The sequence below is a fragment of the Galleria mellonella genome, unplaced genomic scaffold, assembly GCF_026898425.1.
Source record: "Galleria mellonella isolate WM207_F2 unplaced genomic scaffold, CSIRO_AGI_GalMel_v1 utg1267, whole genome shotgun sequence".
Classification (NCBI taxonomy): domain Eukaryota; kingdom Metazoa; phylum Arthropoda; class Insecta; order Lepidoptera; family Pyralidae; genus Galleria; species Galleria mellonella.
This window is the reverse complement of record NW_026441987.1, coordinates 311,385-332,611: the sequence shown is the minus strand read 5'-3', so window position 1 is coordinate 332,611 and position 21,227 is coordinate 311,385. Positions and strand designations below refer to the sequence as shown.

Here is a 21,227-nt window from a genome sequence, read left to right as displayed (position 1 = left end):
CCATTTCGCATTGGTTGGAACAAGTGAAACTGGCCAATAGTAGTAAACTAGTAATATCAGGGTACTTATTACCAATTCTAAACGAATTTTGAAAAACCTTCGCATTAGGTTTTATATTGACCCTATTGTTTAAACTGTAGTTGCAATTTTTAATGAGACTTCACCTGGATAATTACCAACCCCACCTGGATAAGTAGCACCCCCCTTTTTTGCTGTGGTATCTACTAGCAGTCACAGATTTACTATGGTATTTGCTGCGAAACTGATTGTGATGTACCTATTATATTGTTAGCGATACTGGCTGCTTTATCATAAAACAATACATTTAAAATCCAAATTCCTCACTTCAAGCTCTTCTTTACTTCAGTAATAGTCAGTCAAAAGCAGGAAAGTAAGATAATGTGGGAATAAAACAAGAAATTGCGTACATTTAAACTTTAATAATTCATTTTATATCAAATTTTCCATTGAGGTTTTCTTCTAATACATTTACATGCAACTTACTATCTAATCACAAAAGAAAATTCCTTTCTCCAAATATTATACATTTACAGAAAAAAAAAATGCTGTCTACATAGACCTATTTGGTATTACAACAGCATTTAATATTACAAAGCCTTTTATCAATTATGTCACATGTAATATTAAAACATCGTTAAAAAATTTATAATTACATTTAATGATATTTAAATCATGTTATAATTTAAATAAGACAATTTGTTCTCTAAACTAATAAACAAGTTGGGTATTCTACAATATTTTAAACTGAGAGTTTACTGACAATCACAAATCTCTTCAGACAACATTGCTGTATTTAATTATGTTAATTACTTAATTTCTGAAAAATATGAACAACAGTTACACTTCATATTTACCTACAAGTTTTATGAAGCCACTGTGTTCCCAATTATGACTTAAAATATATCCAAATTGTTTATAAGCATTTCAAAGATAGAATTAAAATCATAAAGAAAATATCAAGAAACAAAATCAAATTTATATTGTACCTACCTACAAGTTGAAGATATTAATTATTCTTTATTAATTACCTATCATATATTTAAGTCAATTCTAAGAAACTTTATTAAATAAAAATATTCCAAAATGACCAGCATTATAACTACTAAACTTTGAATAAAAAAATAAGATCAAAACTAAAATAGAATGGGATAAATGAAGGTGTTATAACATCTTATTATTAGCTTCATTTCATTTAAACTAACTTATAAATACATCTATATAAAGAAAATCTAACCTAACAATCGCTACAGGATTCTGAATCGCTGCTACTGTCACTGTCGCTTTCAGAATCGCTACTATCACTTCCTGATGAAGAACTGTCCGAAGAGGAGTCTGATGAACTGCTAGATGAGGAACTGTTATCTGAGGAAGCTGAACTATCCGAGTTTTGACGTTTTTTCTTATTGGGTATCTTGCAAACACCTTTGCTACAGAATAAAAAAATACATTAATAAATCTCATGACTATAATCCATTATTAGTTTCTCAAAGACATTATAAACTGCTGCCATTGCGGAATTACATAAATGTTTAAATATCAACTGCTAATCTGTTATGAAAATCAGTTACAATTTTATAAAATATAAAAGTAGGTAGATGCAAATTATTATAAAGTAGTATTAAAAACTGTTAAGAATGTGCAATATTTGTTCTTGAAGAAAAACTTACCTGCAGTTGCCCTCTTCTTTTACATCATTGCTCTTTAAATTCTTCTTGAGAATTTGAGTACGTGATGGGCGCACCAAAATCTTGCGTTTACCCTTGCATTCATAGCTCCAGTGGCCATATTCCAGGCATTTTTGGCAACGTATACCTTGAGGAAAAGCTGCCGCCAAAGCTGCTTGCCTGATAACAAATATTAAATTAAAATTCACAATAACAAAACCATTAAATAATCAATAGTTGCTCATTTTAAAATCTTACTTCTTCCTTTCAGCTTGATGTCTGTTATATGTACCCAAAGTCATGTTGAAATGAACTTGGAAAGTTGTCCAGAAGAAAATATAAATAAAGATGTTTTACTAGATTTTGGAACCCTATTGGCTACTACTAATCAGAGCCCTTTTCGAAAGCAAATGATCGTTAGTTTAGATGATAAATTAATAATTCTGATGAGTATATATCAGATGTGTTTAATGAAATATACAATTATACACACAATCAAAAATAAAAATTATCAAGAAGAAATGAAGGGAAAACACATTATTGAATGACATTTGACTGACAAAAGACCATTAGTACTAAATGTCAGATACAGAACTCTTTTACTCCATAAATGATTAATACCTTTATTGTTTATTATTTTTTTACTATACTATTATAGGTCAATCCGGGCTCCGATGATTATGCCAATATCAAATTAGAAAAGACTAATGGACACTACAATTTTATCTCTAATGCAATAAGATTTCCTTGTCCGTGTTCGTCAAGTATCTACATCAAGGATTTTTCAGAAAGAATGGTTTATGATAATTTAAAGAGAATGCAATTGTTTTATATTATTTTTTTATAGAAATTTTTCTTTTGCATATATAAAGACAGAAAAGACTAAAGTTAATGCATATTTGATATTAACAAGACGACAAACATTATTAGGGAAAGTGTCATACTCAAACAAAGGAACTGATATATTAGTGATAATTATAGTGTTGTATAGTTCCTTTGTCTAGTCCTCATTCACACAGCGAGCTGTCCCCTATTCTTATTGGGCTAAAACCACCGGAGAATATACAAGGTCTAACGAACAAGGAATTACATAGAATGAATGGTAAAATAAAAACTGTAAATCATATGATTGCCTCCTTTCATCTTATGCAAATATAATTAGTAAAAAGAAGAAGAAAGATATACCATCATTTGCTATTTTTCTCAATTCATAGCGGGCTAGTATATAGAAAATGTCAATGACAAATTTTACATTACTAGATTATATTTATTTATTTATTTCTTATTGAATTCCATAATATAATTTGTAGATAACATTTCAACTACAATTATGGACCCTGTTGGGCACAGCAAGTATATTCGATACAGTTTATGTAAAAAGTATGCAAGCAGGTTGTATTTGAATTTGGTAGGGTTATACGGCTGTACAACGTTGTCTATACACTAGCCTGCTATGAATTGATAAGAATAGCAGCTGATAGTGTATCTTTCGTTCTCTTTTTACTAATTATATTTTGCATAAGAATAAAAGAAGCAATTCTTCGATTTACAGTTTTTATTTTATCTTTCCTTCTACATAATTCCTTGTTCTGGCAATGCGACAAGATTGGTCAAATCGCTCCTATAATAAAAACAATTCTGAAAATTGTGCTCTTATATAAGTGTTGAGCTTTGTGTCATCAATATGAACAGTTACATATAGTTTATTACAATACTTAATATAGACATAAAATATATTATTATGTCTATATTAAGCATATATATTATATATGCATACCAGTAATAGATGTACATAGCATTGGCTATATAATAATCATGTTACACAGAAATATGGAATTATTTAAATTATTTATACTTGTTACAAGAATACTACTACAAGAAAAAGGAAAAAGATATTTAGATTGTATTCATTTCATTTTCAGCCATTATCCGTCCACTGCTGGACATAAGCCTTCCCTATAGACTGTCATAAAGAACGGTTAGATTGTATAATGGCTTTTAATATGACCTGTGTGTATCCATGTATATTCAATAGACCTGTTTTAGAATTTGCATACATTAAAGATAGTCCTTGCTTGTCTTCAGTTGACTCTCAACAGCTTATAATTTTATTATACCTTCAGATTTTATTCTTAGTCTATGCTGTTGGATGTCAATCATAGATTTACTTTGTCAACTTAACTTCTATTGATATATTTCAGTGTCAAGCTATCAAATTTGACAGTGACATTACACATGTTACTCTTACGTGGACCAGTGGATTGTTTCTACTGTGTAAGGTTTCTCGTTCAAGTTTTTCGTACTTTGTAATTATTATAAGTTTTGTAACATAAATAAATACCGATTTTTCGGTTTGATGATGTCCAAAATTTATTTAGCAATAATAAAATGTCGGATTGGTACTGGAAAATCATAGCCTTGACGGCGGCATTCGTATTAACATGTTTTATATCGTATATTCGAACGGATGATAATATCCAGAGGTTACCCTTCTGTAATCCACATAATGTAAAAAACGGCGTTCCAGTTAGTAATGAGTGAGTTTTGCTACTTAAAATATATTTACATAGGTTACTTACATAGTTTTTATAAATTTTTGCCGCTTATTGACTTTAATTATATTATGTAAACAATGTTTATATTAATTTTATGTCACTATTACTTTAAATTTGGTTTTATTTACAATATTTCAAGTACATTTGACTGGTATTTATTTTTAAAGGAAGTTTATTTTCATCATGGACATCAACATAATTAAAATACAGGTCCATACTTGTTTCAACATGTCTTGTTGTAATTTTATATGACAGATACTAGATACACAAGATAGAACTTCTATTTGATTTACTAAAATAATAAACTGCCAGTCTAAGCAATACTATAAATTGAATTACTATAGAATTCAAATGACTTAATAAGTTTGTAATAAGATACTAAAGTTGAAAATAGTTTGAGTAGTTGGATGACTCATGATTTTAAAACAAGTTTTTTCTAGATATTTTTGACATCTGACAATAAAAAGAAAACAATGAAAATAATTATCTCTTCATCTTCACCATAAACAATGCAATCAAACTGTATATTTATTACTTTATTATTTTTTTATTGTAACTATCCTCACATTACAGTTTTTTAATAATATATTTTTTTTATAAGACTGGTAATTAATATTTTTTTTTAATATTTGCAATTGACTATCACTTATTAATTATAAATTTGTTACTATTTAAGTTTCTATATTGATTATTTATTAATTTGTTTATATTTTATTTAGTAAGATTTGTTCAATAAATATTCTTATCTAGTCCTTTATAGTTATTAACTTATTTATTTATTTAACTTTTTTTTGCACCATAAACAAAAATATACAATGACAAGTGAATAATTCAAGTAAAATACAGTAACATAAATACAGATTGAAATATACACATAAAGGTACAAAAGGTAGTCTTATTGCTAGGATAATCTCTTACAGACAACCTTTGATTAAAGGAGAACATATAGAATTATTAGAACTTATTAAGATCTTTGATAAGCTTTAGTATAAAACTGAAGTTTACCAAAGTGTAGCAAAATCAAAATTATTTGTTGTGATTTTAAAAATAACTAAACAGTTTTCAATATTTCTGAATGATTATTTAAAATGTGATCTGATAGCAAATTGTCCATTTACTTTTAAAACATTTATATTTTTTATGATACTTAGAATGGCAAACAAGCTGAAGACCTGGTTGATAGAAAGTGGAAACCATCACTATAGACATAAACAGCACTATGGATATTGTTGAATTCACTGTGTGGCCCATGTTATCCCTCATGTGTTATCATTCTTGAGGGCATGTTATGCCTTCCTGTAAAATGACTGCCATATCCTATTAATCATATGAGAAATTTAATGAACATACTGTGTTTGTTGGTTCTAATAATTGTTTCAATTTCATCTGGAAGTCTTCTTTAGTGTAGGTATGAAGGTATGGTTAATTGTAGATTGCAATGCCTGTGAAAACATCTAAGTGCAGGCAGGAACAGAAGTAGCAATACTTATAAATAATGGCAGATAATTCTAACATTGCTACATTTCAATAACTTTTGGTATAACACTATTAACATAATGACCCAAATATATTACCTGTAAAAAAAAAATGTCTTTTGTTTATAGTTTGGTCATAGTGAGTACATTAGATGGCAGATTGACAGCATTCTCTACAGATGATGGCACAAAAGCATGGGACTTGCAAACTCAACCATTATTGTCATCAAATCTACACCATGTTGAGGTAAGCTTTAACATTATCCTGTGAAGTAACTAATTATATAGCTGTAAATAATAAAAGAAGTATGCTTTTATTATTTATATTTGTTAATTGTTGAAATGAAATCAAAGTTAATATATCTATCAAAATCTATTTACTTATTTAATATTTGTTATGCTATAAATAAGTATTACTGTAGTTATAATACTTAAAGGAATATAATAAATAGCTATATGAATTTTCTAATAAAATTACTTAAATGAACAATAGTTATATTTTATATAATAAATTTTAATACATTTGATATTATAAATGATGGACTTAACACCATATGGCCTTGTATATCCGAGATTAACATATAAAATACTTTTTATCTGAAACCAGCTACTTATAGCAACTTCGACCATGTGTAATAAATATTATATTTTATTTTATTATTTAAATTGTAATGCACAGTGGAACTGGCAACCATTGGGCAAGCCGAGAAATAAGTAGGCTGTGCATTATATTATTTATATAATGCATTATACAGGACTTTCAAACATTGTTTTTCATACAAATATCTGGACAATAATACACATAACAAAAAAGAATTAGTCAAATAGTTGCAGTCATTCTGAAGTGATGTTTTTAAATCCATTCAACAATTTATTTTATTTATATAGATAAAATTCATGAGAAGTTGTGGTTACGATTTGTCCTTCCTAATACTAAAAAGATAAAAGTGAGGATTGTTTGTGATTTCATGGTACTACAATGGCTCAACCAATTGGAAGATACATATAGTTAAGTCTGGTTACATGGACAAACACACATGTAAAAACTTCTTATAAATAAGTTTATTAATTTATTTATAGGAACACCTATTATACATATTGCATTATAACATATATAACAACCATTAAATACAATACAATATTAATGTATTGTACATAATTATACAGTATAAAATGAAGTAAACAATTTTAAGAAATTAGATAATACTAGACTAAAAATATTTTAAAAGTTAAGTTAAATATCTTTAAGATTATTCTTGTTTAAATATTTAAAAAACTTTTAGTTAACATCTGGAGGGAAATGGGTGCGACTGGTGCCGTCTCTTCGAGGTGCACTGTACAGCTTGAGTGGGGAGACAATAGAGCCACTGCCTTTTGATGCTGAACAACTGCTATCATCATCCTTCAAGTACTCCGATGACCTTGTTATAGCTGGTGTGTGTTAAAAATGTAACACTTAGAAGTATGTATAATGGTTCTTTTTTTATGGGTGAACATAGAATTTTTTTTTAAATGGATGATAATGGAATTGTAATTCCCCCTGCGCTAACGGTACACGTTGGCGGGGCACCAGTGCAGGATGATATGATCCTATCATATCATAGCAGGTGAATGAAAAAGCAGGTCAGTTAGCTCATCATGATAAATTTACTTGGATTTGAACACGATGGTTTCCAAGGGGAACCGCGAGGAGGTCGACCTGGCAAGGTGTATTGCTATTAATGCGGCTACTAATCCCCGTTAATAACAGTTCCTTCTCCCCCCAAAATGGAATATTAACCCCGCCTGCGTTATCGGGATTGAACCAAACTTCATTAAAAAAAAAAACACTTAAATGGACTCATCCATTTAGTCGATGGAGGGGCAGAAGCATTCTTTTTAAAATATCAGCAAATCTAACAACTGCGGTTGCCAACCCGCCTGCCGAGCGTGGCAACTATTGGCAACACCCCACTTATGGGGGAGGCTGCTGCTACTGATTAACATAGTTGATGATGATTGTTGAATCAGTTCAACAATCATCATCAACTATGTTGATGATGATGATTCATGTTAACTACGATATTCATGGCTTTATAAAATCCCTCTTTTGGATTTATCAACTTGTTTTGTTATTACAAAAATAATATGCTAACATTATTTGTGTAGATAAATAAGTTGATAAAGTAATGATATAATTGATAACAATAATGCTAATATTTGTAAAAGATAATTTCTTTACTGACTTCCTCATTTGATGACGAAATAAGAATACAATGTTTCATTACCTCTTTTCATCTATATAATATTCTAAGAGGCGACTAGGAACAAAGCATTATGAAGGTATTATATATCAAGTAACCTCACAAGTGTGATATTAGCTTTTTTTATGGGTAATAATGGAATGGTTAACTCCGCCTGCGGTCTCGGTCATTGGCGTAGGAGAACCGTGCAGAGGTTGGCGTGATAGAGTATATTACTAGCAATGGGACTGTTAAACCTCTTTACTGACAATTTCTTATTTTTTTTTATTTGTATTTGACTGTTTTATTTGTAATTTACATAATCATGTATTATTATTAATAAGTAAATATGTTGTCACTGTAACATATTCTATGTGCCATATGGTTTTTGTTTTTGTTCAAAGCACAATTAAATGAAATTTGTATGCCAGATACTGGTGAAGAGTCTGAACAATATTTTAATATTATGTACCAGAGGGAGACTTTGTACAAAAGTCGATTGCTTGGGTACCTCTGTCCCATTCGTGTTTCAACCGTGAAGCAGTTGTGTTTGCATGGCTGTGTTTCGGTTTGAAGGGCGTGAATTTACTGGGTACAGAGGAATAAAACCTGAGTCCTCAGGAATGGCAACGCATGGGGGGTATCATGGGCGAAACAGTATACTCTGTTATATCCATGGTACTGCTCATGTCTATAGGCGACGGTTACCACTGTCCATCAGGTGGGCCGTCAGCTTATTTGCCATTCTAAGTTGTATAAAAAAAAAAACAACCATTTTAGCACTTTAAAAAAAATTGTTTGTATTTGTTGTAACCTTTTAATGTAAAATATCCTTGTTTGTCAGGTGCCCGCGAGACGCTATGGCTAGGCGTGGACGCGAACACGGGCGGCGTGGTGTACGAGTGCGGGTCGAGCGGCTGCAGCAGCGAGCAGCAGACGGCCGGCGCCGGGCTCGACGTGCTGGTGCTGCGCCGCCACTCCAGCACTGTACGCGCGGTTGATCCGCGCCACGGCCACGAGAAGTGAGTCCACTGTATACTACTACAGTTCTAGAACATTCTTAAACATCTTCGAAAAGATTCTTATTTTTCTTTTTTGTATATGTTATTTCTTTGCTAATTGTATACCAATTCTAGAGCTAGGTTCTTTAATTGGTTGTTTATCTCTGCCCTCATATTAATTTTCTTCCGATTGATATTGTTTTATTTTTCAATCGACTTTAAAACTGGAAGAGGTCTTTATCATAAATAAGTTCACCCTTGCTCACACAATATTTATAAATGCATTAACAATGTAATTTGCAGATACAATAAAGAATATATATAAAAAGGGGCTTCTCAATTAAGTTTTTTTTATATTTGTTACCTCGCTTCTCCATTAGTTATAAACCGATTTCGATTTTTTTGTCTGAAAGGATATACTTACAAATTGGACGTAGCCCGATCCTCTCATTGTGGGTCAAAATTATTATAGGGGCCATAAAATGATATTTGTATTTTTTTTTTTACTAACATAGTTTAAGTCAATTGTTACTAACAAAAATGGATGTTTGTAATTTGTAATAAAGAAATATTATTATTATAGAAATTATATCAAAATTGGTTCAGTAATTTAGTTTTTAAATTAAAATAACTGGATTTGCCACAATTGAAGTTGGTTTTATTGTGGAACACAATTTAAATGATTTGTAAACATAAACTGTACTACTTCTAGTCATATTTTTGAAATAGAAATGGCAACCTTGTGCTAGGTGATAAAGTAAGGAAAGTGATAGAGTTAAGATGATGAGGATGAAGTCAAGTCAATCGGTCCATCATGACGATTTCATCCAGAATAAACCACAATGGATTCAAAGGGGGGGCGTGAAGGTGGACCAATGGGTCCAATGGTGGAACAAATGAGTTAGTAAACAAATGACTTTACTAGTTATTTATTCTTTCCTCCTTAAAATTATAAGTCATTTATTTATTTATTTATTTTTAAAAGGTACATCAAAGTCATAGTATAATAATACTCTTAATCACATTATATCAACAGATGGAACTTCAGTGTGGCAGAGCATCAATTAGCGCTGAGTCGGCGGGAATGTATAGGCCCCAGTGGACCCGCCTCGCCGGTCACTGTGGGGGTCGCGCTACCTGAGGGTGTAGTCGCTATTCGCCGCCCTGGGGAAAAAGATGTACTTTGGAGGCAGAAGGTATTGACTCGTAGACTTACAGGGCTCTATTCTGCTAATTTACATGAAATAATGCATTAAAATCAATTCAGATATTTCTTAAACTAAAATTGTATAGTTTAGTGAAATTGTCATGTTTTGGTCCAATCAATTTCATATAGTTCTAACCGAATTCCATATAGTTTGGTTTCAGTTCTTTTTTTGAAATTCTTTTTTTTTTTTTTTGTTTGAAGAGTGAAATATGACAATGGGATTACTAGGCATGGTAGTTTTTAAGAAAGGCAATTAATACATGTAAGCTACCCGAGTGTATTTTATCTTTTTTTTTTATACAACTTAGAATGGCAAACAAGCTGACGGTCCACCTGATGGAAAGTGGTAACCGTCGCCTATAGACATGAGCAGTACCATGGACATAACAGAGTGTACTGTTTCGCCCATGGTACCCCCCATGCGTTGCTATTCCTGAGGACTCAGATGTTATTCCTCTGTACCCTGTAAATTCACGCCATATCCCACCCTTCAAACCGAAACACAGCCATACAAACACAACTGCTTCACGGTTGAAAGTGACTCTTATATTTAAAATATATAAAAGCGATCGTTATTACTACTAGGACGTCGTTAATACTATTAGGATTTGGTATTCATAAGCTCGCTTGCCATTCTGAGTTCTATAATAAAATAAAATATCATCATGGCTGCCTGAGGCTTTCCTAAGGTACGAAGTTGTTGACCGTTTATTGCAAATAATAAGTGGCAGTTGTGGGGCACAGCTGGAGGCGCCCGTAGCCAGCATGTGGCGGCTGCAGGGCGGCTCGCTGCAGCACATCGACGTCGTGTGGGAGGCCGCGCGGGCCCTCGCCCGGCCCGCCGCCGCCGCCGCCTCGCCTCCCTCCTTGTATATCGGCCTGCATAATAACCAGGTTTGTCAGATGTTTTTAAAAGGCCGATAAAACATCCATAATTTCATTGTTGCTGAATTAATTAAATTTCTTTACAAAAAATGATAGATAGATAAATAATTCATTTGCACTACTTACAGCACACAAACAGCAACAGACGCAAATGCAAAGTGAAAAAATATAAAAAAAAATACCAAAAAAAAAAAATTGTGTGATACAAATCAACATATGTGATACAAATCACATATGTTGAACAACTGTTTATAATCACTCCTCTCCATCCAAAGGTTGCCTGGAAGAGATCGCTTTTAGCGATAAGGTCGCCCATTGTTTTCTTATTGTGAATATTTCTTGTAATTGTTTATATTTATAATAAGTTTACTATTGTAATCTTCTGGAGGAAACAATAAATCTATCTATCTATATGTTAACTATGTGTACACAAAAAAAAACTTAATTACAAGAAGCAAGGTAAAGAGAAACAATGGGCGGTCTTATTGTTAAAATAGTGATCTCTTCCAGGCAACCTTAATTAATATTCTGCAGTTAATATTTATCAAGTAATGTGCAAGCTTGTTTCCTTCCTCAATAAAAAAAAAAAATACAAATTGCCTTGTTCATAAAAACAGTCACTTCTTACATGCTCATTTTTACAAATAGTGTTTTATAAATAAAAAAATTGAAAAATTTGTTTTAAAATCATTTTAGTATTTAGAACTTGTATGCTAAGGAGAGATGATCTCGACGAACACGAGAAGCTCTAGTATGCCTTAACTAGAGACCACAGGAGATACATAGTAACAGTATGGCAGGCTTTTGACCAGCAGTGGGACATCACAGAATATGACTAAGTATATTTACTCAGTATAATAATAGTTATACATATGAGTTATCTCTATATCTTATTAGCCATCTCCAAGTCAATATAAATTACTCATTCCTACTTGGAAACTTGGAACTTAACTAAAATTTACATTCAACAGCTATATGTGCAAGAGAGTCTAGCATACACCCAAAAACTAGAGACGTCGGTGTCGAGCCGCCCATTGCCGTGGAAGATGCTTCAGTCGCGACCTCTGATAGAGGGTGACGAGAGAGGACTGTCGGTACAGGAGCCCGACTCTAACACGCTGTCTTTAATTACGCTATACGGCAATACGGGACAGGCGGGTGAGATATTTTTGTTAATACTAGTTTTTACTAAGACCAAAATATGTTAATAGATCTGGATAGAAAATAGCCTGTGTTCCTTTTCTAAGTACTGTCCCCCTTATTCATAAAAAACTAAAACCTACGTCCGTCTGTGGTTTCGTCATAAAAAGGCCACCCATGCCTTTCCTGTGGGTGTCGTAAGAGGCGACTAAGGGAAGACGAGGGATGGGCAGCAGTGTCCCTTTTAATACATCTCCATAGCCTAACTGCGGTTGCCAATCTGCCTGCTAAGCATGGCAACTACTGGTAAAATGCTCCAAAGGGGAGGCTTATGTTCAGCAATGGACAGTTGGCTGATATGATGATGATGATGATGGAAAGCTTCTACAAACCTATTTTAACTATTGTAGAGCAACAGTTAAAATTTTTGTATTTTTTTCTTAAATTGAGAGTTTCGCACAAAAGAAAGAAACAAAAGAGTTCAATAGCTAAAATAGTTTTATGAGAGGTTTTTATGAATAGGAATGCATGTGTATACTAAATTTTGTGATAATCGGTCGTTCTGTTAAGATGCTAACAAGCAACAAACAAATTTACTTTCATATTTATAATATTTAGTAAGAATATATATTTTTTTTTATACAACTTAGAATGGCAAACAAGCTGACGGCCCACCTGATGGAAAGTGGTAACCGTCGCCTATAGACATGAGCAGTACCATGGACATAACAGAGTATACTGTTTCGCCCATGATACCCCCATGCGTTGCCATTCCTGAGGACTCAAGTGTTATTCCTCTGTACCCAGTAAATTCACGCCACGCCACACGGATGTGTTGAAATGCTGGAACATTTTAAATCCCATCTACGCTACTGGGAGCTGCTGCTTCTATCCAGCGTAAATCGATAGTACAGATGCAATATTGATTATAATTTTATTTAAAAAAAAAAGGTTAGACATTAATTTCTTAACACCAATTATTTACAGGCAGCCACGGCTTCTTCCTCTACCTCCAAGAGACATGTGACCAAGCAGTTCAAGTCTCTGAAGATATTAACATTCCGGATATAATATTGCCGAATAACAGTGATGAAGAGTTTGATCACCATATCCATGTTCACGTCTCATCACTGTGGTATTGGTGGAAAGAAGTTCTTGTAATAGCAGCTAGTTCAGCATTACTCCTCAATTTGATTGTGTGGCCTAGATTATTTGTGTCCAAAGAAAGCCCACCGAGCCCCTTACCAGTTGTTGATTCGCCGCCCCCGTACCAACCGCCAGTTGTGAATGCTCCAGAATTTTTGAGTAGATATGAGACAGACTTCACGCCATTGAGGTGCCTTGGTAGAGGGGGCTTTGGTGTTGTGTTCGAAGCGAGGAATAATATTGATCACAGAGGTTATGCTATCAAAAGGATTACGCTGCCTAGGAAGTAAGTATTTTCCAAAATGTGTACATCTAAATTAATCTAAGTTATAAGAGAGGAAAGATTTATTTTTTGTTTATAAGTGACAAACTCAAAAAATATTATTTTATTATCGGATTTAAATAAAACCAACCAATGGGTACAAGGTTCTTAAGTGGCGACCTCGTACGGGCAAACACATTTTAAAACAACTCCCAACTAAACGGGGTGACGACTTTAAATGTATTGCAAGGAGTCAGTGGATGCAGATGGTTCAAGAATGTTCCTTATGGCAGTCTGTGGGGAGGTCTATGTCCAGCAATGGACGGATAATGTCTGAAATGATGATGATAATGAATATGGGCTCTATTTTTGACAAAATTAGAGATCTTTACACTATCTACTTAACCGATTTCAAACTTAGTATTTACATTAAGATGAATTTAGATCATGAGATTGAATATTTATTCTTTCTATGATTCTTCGTTAATATATAAATATTTCCCTGAACTAGATATTATTTTGCGAAAGTCAATATCACTGGAATTATTTTGTTTAAAATTATTCTAATCAACTGGCTAGTAATGTATAAATGTTTAAATGACTTACGTGAGAATAGTGCAATTTGAAGATGAAAGCAGATCAATTAATTCACCGTAAGAAATTTCGTAACAATTAACGCAATTGTTTCTAGGGAGAATCGCATGGGGATCGACCTGGTACAATGTATTGTTAACAATGGGGCGTTAAAGTCCATTACTATAAACCCCCTCTCCATCTCGAACCCCTTCAAGTTTTTAAGCAACTTAGAATGGCAATCAAGCTGATGGACCAACTTAAGGAAAGTGGTAAACATTGCTAATAGTCATGAGTGGGGGGAAAGAGATTATTAGTAATGGGGTCTACCTGACCAATTGCTAGCAATACACCCTATCAGGTCGATCTCCACGCGGTTCCCCCTGGAAACCATCGTGGTTAATACTAGTAGAATTCGTCACGGTGGGCTAACTGACCTGCTTTCATCGTCACTAATCATCATTCCTCACTGGTGCCCCGCCAGCGTATACCGACAGCGCGGGCGGGTTTATCATTCCATTATCATCCATTAAAAAAAATAGTCATGAGCAGTACCATAGACATAACAGAGTATACTATTTCGCCCATGATACCCCCCATGCGTTGCCATTCCTGAGGACTCAGGTGTTATTCCTCTACCCTGTAAATTTACTGCCATATCCCACCCATTTCCATCAACTGTGGTGTTCCCCGTGTATACTTTAATTTAGTGCATAAAAGTTAATATTAAATTGTATGTCCGCCTATAGAGAGGAGAAGCGGCAGCGCGTGTACCGCGAGGTGCGTGCGCTGGCCAAGCTCGAGCACGAGCACATCGTGCGCTACTTCAACTCCTGGATCGAGGTGCCGCCGCCGCGCTGGCAGCGCGACCGCGACCGCCGCTGGATCAGGTCTGCTTCAAAACACTTTTACAAGCCTTTAGGGGTGGGCGACATACAAAATATATAGTTACAGTATCCATATATTAGTCCATTACCATTATTTGAGACCTTTTCTTTACACATTTAGACATAATTTTAGACATGTTCAGTGTGTGATGTTTGTGCTTATAGTCAGAAATGTAGTTTAGGTTAGGTTTCGTTTCGTAAAAGATACAAATATTATCTTGGTTTTATAAAATTCTCCAACTCACATTGGTAAATTAGATTTACTGGTAAAACTTAAGATTTAGCAATGTACGAACTTTTACAGTAACATATATATATATATTAAATACAGTGAATTAGAAGGCGCATCCCTGGGAATGAGTGAGGAGTACACGATGACGACACCACCGCCTCCCTCCTCCCACAAGTGTGACAGCGTCAAACTGGACCTCAACGGGCACAAAACAATGGACGATGTCAACCACGATAAACTGTACTTCTCTAAAAGAAACAGGTATGTTCCAAGCCATAAAATATAAAAAAAAATGATGTTTTCTAACCAGTGGCTAAAATTTAAAAACGGTCAAATATCGTTCTAAAATGTTCATTAGTTGGATTCATTTATTGACTGGATTAAAAAAAGTATTTATAAATTTATTGTTTATAATAATTCTATGTGATAAATACATACAGTTTTTCTAGAACCATCCCCACTTTTATAATTTGTTTATGGAAAAAGCTATTGTTATTTAAGGTATTAAGATATAGTCTGTCATCATGTGTACGGGAATGTACACAATAAAAGTCATGATTAATTTCTGCTGTTCCTCATTTGATTTATAATAAAGTTAATATAATAAGTTTGTCCATAATATGGGTTTTCCTTTACCGTTGGGTATTGGTTCGGTATTACATGGCGAGGGGTGGGTCTTCACCTTTATGTCGCTATTATCCCATTTATACACACGAAACGCTTCGTGTTTCTTTTTAATTTATAATGAAATTATCTCTAAGCGTCTGTTTTTTCTGAGCTCTATAATATGTAGCATTTTAAAGCAAAAGTAAATAAGCTGATTATAGATTCTCAAACTCCATGTTTGACCTCATTGTTATTTCCCTTACGTGTCGTGGGAGGCGACTAAGGGAACTTAATGATTTAAGAATGGGCAGCGGCATCCCTCTAAAAACATCAGCAAAGACTAACTGCGGTTGATAACCTTCCGGCTAAGCGTGGCCACTGTTAGCAAAACACCCCGATAGGGGGAGGCCTATGTTCAGCAGTGGACAATTAACGGCTGATATGATGATGATGATGATAAATAATATAGGTTTTAAATATGTATTTTATTTATTTATTTATTTAACACTTAATTGCACCAACATTACAGGATTTGTAGAACAATTTTCAATAAGTGTAGTGTATTACAAAGGGCGGTCTTATTGCTAAGCAATCTCTTCCAGACAACCTTTGGTTAAAAAGAATTAAAGAATTAATAGGTAGTTGGCGCGATAAAAAAAAATTGATCTGTAGAAATAATATATAATAATAAATATGTGACAGCATAATCGTATACACATACATAAATAAACACATATCTAAATATATACATATACACACATACATATATAAATATATATACATACATATACACATAAATACATACAAATCTACAACACTAACACATATATATAACACACATAAAACTAGAAATAAGGAGGACTAAGTGATTATAAGGATAGGTAGGTATTCATGTCTTAATTAAAAAATTAATGTACCTCGCAATTATGTTTTATTTATTTATAATTTAATTTAAATACAATTGAAGTAATTTTATCATACGTGTATATTATTAATATTTTTATTCGTTTGATAACATTTAATAATTTAATTCTATTTGAACGTTTCTTAAACACAAAACATTATGTTGATTGTCTTTAAATGTAAGGACAGTTAGCCCTAATTCACTAGTGTATTGTATTAAAAATGCATAGCTGTATCTTATGTGGGTGATGCTCTAAATAAATAAATAAATTTATAAATTTCAGGTCAAGTAGCTGCAGTGATTCATTCATAATATTCGACGAGAATTTATCTAAAAAAGCGGAATTGACGATCTCATCCGAGATACCGCAGAAACATTCACTGCACACCAGTGACCCGACACAGAGCGCGTCATACAGAAAGCAGTCTAGCGGTGACAACGAGCCGTCAGTGGACAAGAGGCTCGAGAGGGTGAAGGAGTGTGACAAAATTACTAAGACTGAAAATTCACAGTCTACGAGTAAGAAAAAGGTTAGTATCCATTTTCAATCGACTTCAAAAAGATGGCGTTTTTCACTTTGATTGTTTTGTTTTTATATTTGTTACTTCATAACTCTTGACTCAACTGATTTGGAATATTTTTATCTGAATGGATATACCTACAGACTAGTCCCATAGAAATTTTATCAAAATCGGTTCAGAATTGAAAGCGTATTTTTTTTTGTGGGACACAATCTTTATAAACTACTGTGACCAGGGAGGGACTATAATAAAAAAAAAAAAAGTTTTACTATTCTTTTTAAAAACGTATGTATGTACAATTATTATTATTTATTTCTCATCTATGTTAGAATTGAGGTGAATTATAACATTAATAATTTGAAAGACAATTGAAACGGATCGTTTCAGACGCGTACCGCTTTTTAGTTATCTATATTGCAAATAGATAGAGAAATACGTCGTCATCGATAACGTATTCTTTTTTTTTTATTTTTTTTAACTAATTTGTGATAACCTATAGTAAATCTTAAGGTTTACATACTGAATATTACACTCGCTTGTTGTATATGCTGTGGTACCTTGCTTAGTTTTTAGCATATTGTAGAGTGAAGAAGTCATTTGTGTGTATTTAAAAGTAACTGATACTATTAATGACATTATGTAACAGGCGATGTATAAGGTGATGTATAAGGCCAAAAGTTAAACAAGATGAGGGTATCATCTTGTTTAACTTTTGGCCTTATCATTGTGGAGTGTATGTAGTGGATAGTTTGTTTTAAATGGCTTTTGAATTATCTTAACAGTCCAATTTACATTTAAAATAACTAAGGAATTTAAACCTCATTCTAACAAGGCCAGTTGTTTAGTTACTACGGATTTCGTTTTTCGACCCATATTTATTTCGGACAAATGTTCGTTTCAACGGTACATCTTGGACTTTTTAATCTAATTACTTGCAACACTGAAAATTGGCGCGCTTTGTTTATTATAAACAAAAATATTGTCAGTCTAAGTGACATTTGGCTAATTGAATTTGTAGCTCTTCTGATATTATTTGAATACTCTAACTTGTTATGTATATACTCTAAACCCCCTATTATTCATAAAAATCTCAAAGTCTCACAAAAAACTATTTTATTTATTGAATTGTTTTTATTGTATAAAATTTTAAATTAAAAGTGACAAACATTAATATTTAAAATAGGTTTGTAGGAAGTTATAGGTTTTATGAATAAGTGAGTAAGCAATTATTTCATTGTACAATATATAACACAGAAGGGCCATAGGAGGCACTGGTCCCTTGACCTGTGCTCGGGGGAGGCGGCGGCGGCGGCAGCGGCGCCCGACACCTACCTGTACATACAGATGCAGCTTTGCTTACGCGAGAGCTTGCACGACTGGCTTCGGCTCAACCGCACCGTCGAGGCCAGGGGAGATATCGTAAGTTTTCATTAATTTTTTTCATCATTATCATCATTATGAGTTTATGATGACCTTGATGATATAGTGGAACTACACATTGCCTAATGTTTAAAAAAAAAAAACTTAATTCCTATCAGTTTTATAGTACTCATAGTACAATCTCTGCTTCCTTTGGAACTGGATGACGCTTATCAGTAATATTTCTTTGAAGTAGTGAGATATATTTGAAGAATTATTGTGTATAAGACAAAACCGAATGTTAAAATCTGTTGCGTGATTTAGAAGAAGCGGAGTAACACACAGACGCGGATAGGAACTACACTGCCGGTCAAAATTATATATGTCTATATGTATACTATGTCTATAGGCGACGATTACCACTTTCCGTCATATGGGTCGTCAGCTTGTTAGCTAAGTTGCATAAAAAAAGCCTAGAGATCAGGAAACATGATGACTTTATATATATTTTATTTGTACAAAAGTCGATTGCTTAGGTACCTCTGTCCCATTCGTATTTTAACCGTAAAGCGGTTGTGTTTGCATGGCTGTGTTTCGGTTTGAAGGGTGGGATATGGCGTGAATTTACAGAGTAGGAAGGAATAACACCTGAGTCCTCAGGAATGGCAGCGCATGAGGGGTATTATGGGCGAAACAGTACATACTGTTATGTCTGTGGTACTACTCATGTCTATAGGCGATGGTTACCACTTTCCATCAAATGGGCCTTCAGCTTGTTTGCCATTCTAAGTTGTATAAAAAAAAGAACCTATGTATCATCGTGCCTCCGATCAAACTGTTTATAATTACTCCTCTCCATCCAAAGGTTGACTGGAAGAGATCGCTTTTAGCGATAAGGTCGCCTATTGTTTTCTCATTGTGATTATTTCTTGTAATCGTTTGTATTTATAATAAGTTTACTATTGTAATCTTTAGGAAGCAATAAAGAGTATCTATCTATCTATTTAATTGCATTTTTTAAAGTGATAGCCAGTGATATTAAGTCCTTATAATTATTTTTAATGTCCATGATTTTCTCAAAAACACTAGATATTTTAACTAAGTCAGCACAGACAAAACCTAAATATAATATGTTTACTTTTTCTTCAGGCTAATTTATTCAGGCAAATAGTGTCAGCGGTGGAGTACGTGCATCTGGCCGGGCTGATCCACCGCGACTTGAAACCTAGCAATATATTTTTCGCGCCCGACGGCCGAGTGAAGGTCGGGGACTTTGGCCTCGTCACCGACATGAGCGACAACTCACAAGACGGGGAAGTACCACCGTTCGACTCGCATGCTAAACATACTCATCAAGTTGGTAAGTAGAATAAAAGGCGAAAATATGTTTTGTGAAGGTGGCGCCCTCTGGTGAGAACACCTTTTGACATACCAGAAGTTTCTTATCCGCTATAGGTGGAGACGCTAGTACTATACGCTATACTGCCAGTATAATCACGTCACGTCTACATTCAGGGGGAACTTTGGAAACCATTGTGGTTAATGCCTAGCAATGCAATGGGCTAATTGGCTTAATGGGGTGGAAAGGGTAAATGGTAAATAGGTCTAACAGCTCCATTGTTAGCAATGTACCTTACCAGGCCGACCCCCACGCGGTTCCCCCTAGAAACCTTCGTAGTTAATTCTTGTGGAGTGCGATGAGCCCATCGTGAGGAATTCGATTGTTTTCATCCTCGCCTGCCATCTCACATTGGTGTACCGATATCTCGGTATACCAGTATGTATAGTATATATATATATATATATATATATATATATATATATATATATATATATATATATATATATATCTATATATATATATATATATATATATATATGCATGCATGCATGTGGCCCCGGCTTAGAATAAGACACCCCTTCCTTTCCCGTGGCTGTCGTAAGAGCCGACTAAGGGAAGGCAAGGGATGAGCAGCAGCATCCCTCCTAAAACTTCTCTAAAGCTTGACTTCGATTGCCAATCCACCTGCCAAGTATGGCAACTACTGGCAAAACCCAAGTGGGAGGCCTATGTTCAACAGTGGACAATTAACGGTTGATATGATGATGATGTTTAAATATATATTTCATTAAGTGATTATTATCCAGGTACCAGACTTTACATGTCGCCGGAGCAGTTGATGGGTCGTCCGTACAGCTACAAAGTGGATATATATTCCTTGGGTGTGATCTTGTTCGAGTTGCTACAACCGTTCGGCACGGACTCGGAGCGCGTGCACTGTCTGCAGAAGCTGCGCGACCACCGATACCCTCCCACGTTCCACCACAAGTACCCGCAAGAGGTAAGATATGTCGTCCCAGGTTCGAATTCTCGTTGGGCCAATTTAGAAATGAAAATTCTCAATTGGTTCGTGTTTGGGTGTAACTGGGATGTGCCTACAGATTTTCATTTTGACAGAAATAAATTATTTACGGATTTTTTTTGTAATAGTTTTATATTGTAAGATGAATTATGTACGCATTTGGCGTTCCATTGTTTCTGCCTACCCTAATGGGAGACAGGCGTG

General features: G+C 33.9%; 2 protein-coding genes across 2 annotated transcripts in view; one reads left to right on the top strand and one right to left on the bottom strand.

The window, feature by feature from the left end:
- Positions 1 to 420: 420 nt before the first annotated feature.
- On the bottom strand, positions 421 to 2,230 carry LOC113520325 (zinc finger CCHC domain-containing protein 10). Its single transcript, XM_026905629.3, has 3 exons — positions 1,944 to 2,230; positions 1,689 to 1,865; positions 421 to 1,448 (listed from the first exon to the last, which is right to left on the bottom strand). Exons 1-3 carry the CDS (start codon positions 1,985 to 1,987, stop codon positions 1,256 to 1,258), a joined length of 414 nt encoding a protein of 137 aa, XP_026761430.1. The 5' UTR covers positions 1,988 to 2,230; the 3' UTR covers positions 421 to 1,255.
- Positions 2,231 to 3,932: 1,702 nt separating this feature from the next.
- LOC113520240 (eukaryotic translation initiation factor 2-alpha kinase) overlaps positions 3,933 to 21,227 on the top strand; it is a 22,285-nt gene continuing 4,990 nt past the window's right edge. The window contains exons 1-14 of the mRNA XM_052900218.1: positions 3,933 to 4,222; positions 5,845 to 5,962; positions 6,999 to 7,149; positions 8,782 to 8,959; positions 9,975 to 10,134; positions 10,890 to 11,039; positions 12,002 to 12,188; positions 13,158 to 13,602; positions 14,901 to 15,041; positions 15,370 to 15,531; positions 17,064 to 17,310; positions 18,556 to 18,720; positions 19,810 to 20,020; positions 20,809 to 21,002. Coding sequence (XP_052756178.1) covers positions 4,074 to 4,222; positions 5,845 to 5,962; positions 6,999 to 7,149; positions 8,782 to 8,959; positions 9,975 to 10,134; positions 10,890 to 11,039; positions 12,002 to 12,188; positions 13,158 to 13,602; positions 14,901 to 15,041; positions 15,370 to 15,531; positions 17,064 to 17,310; positions 18,556 to 18,720; positions 19,810 to 20,020; positions 20,809 to 21,002 — 2,658 coding nt within the window. The 5' untranslated portion in view covers positions 3,933 to 4,073. The remainder of the gene's footprint in view (positions 4,223 to 5,844; positions 5,963 to 6,998; positions 7,150 to 8,781; positions 8,960 to 9,974; positions 10,135 to 10,889; positions 11,040 to 12,001; positions 12,189 to 13,157; positions 13,603 to 14,900; positions 15,042 to 15,369; positions 15,532 to 17,063; positions 17,311 to 18,555; positions 18,721 to 19,809; positions 20,021 to 20,808; positions 21,003 to 21,227) is intronic.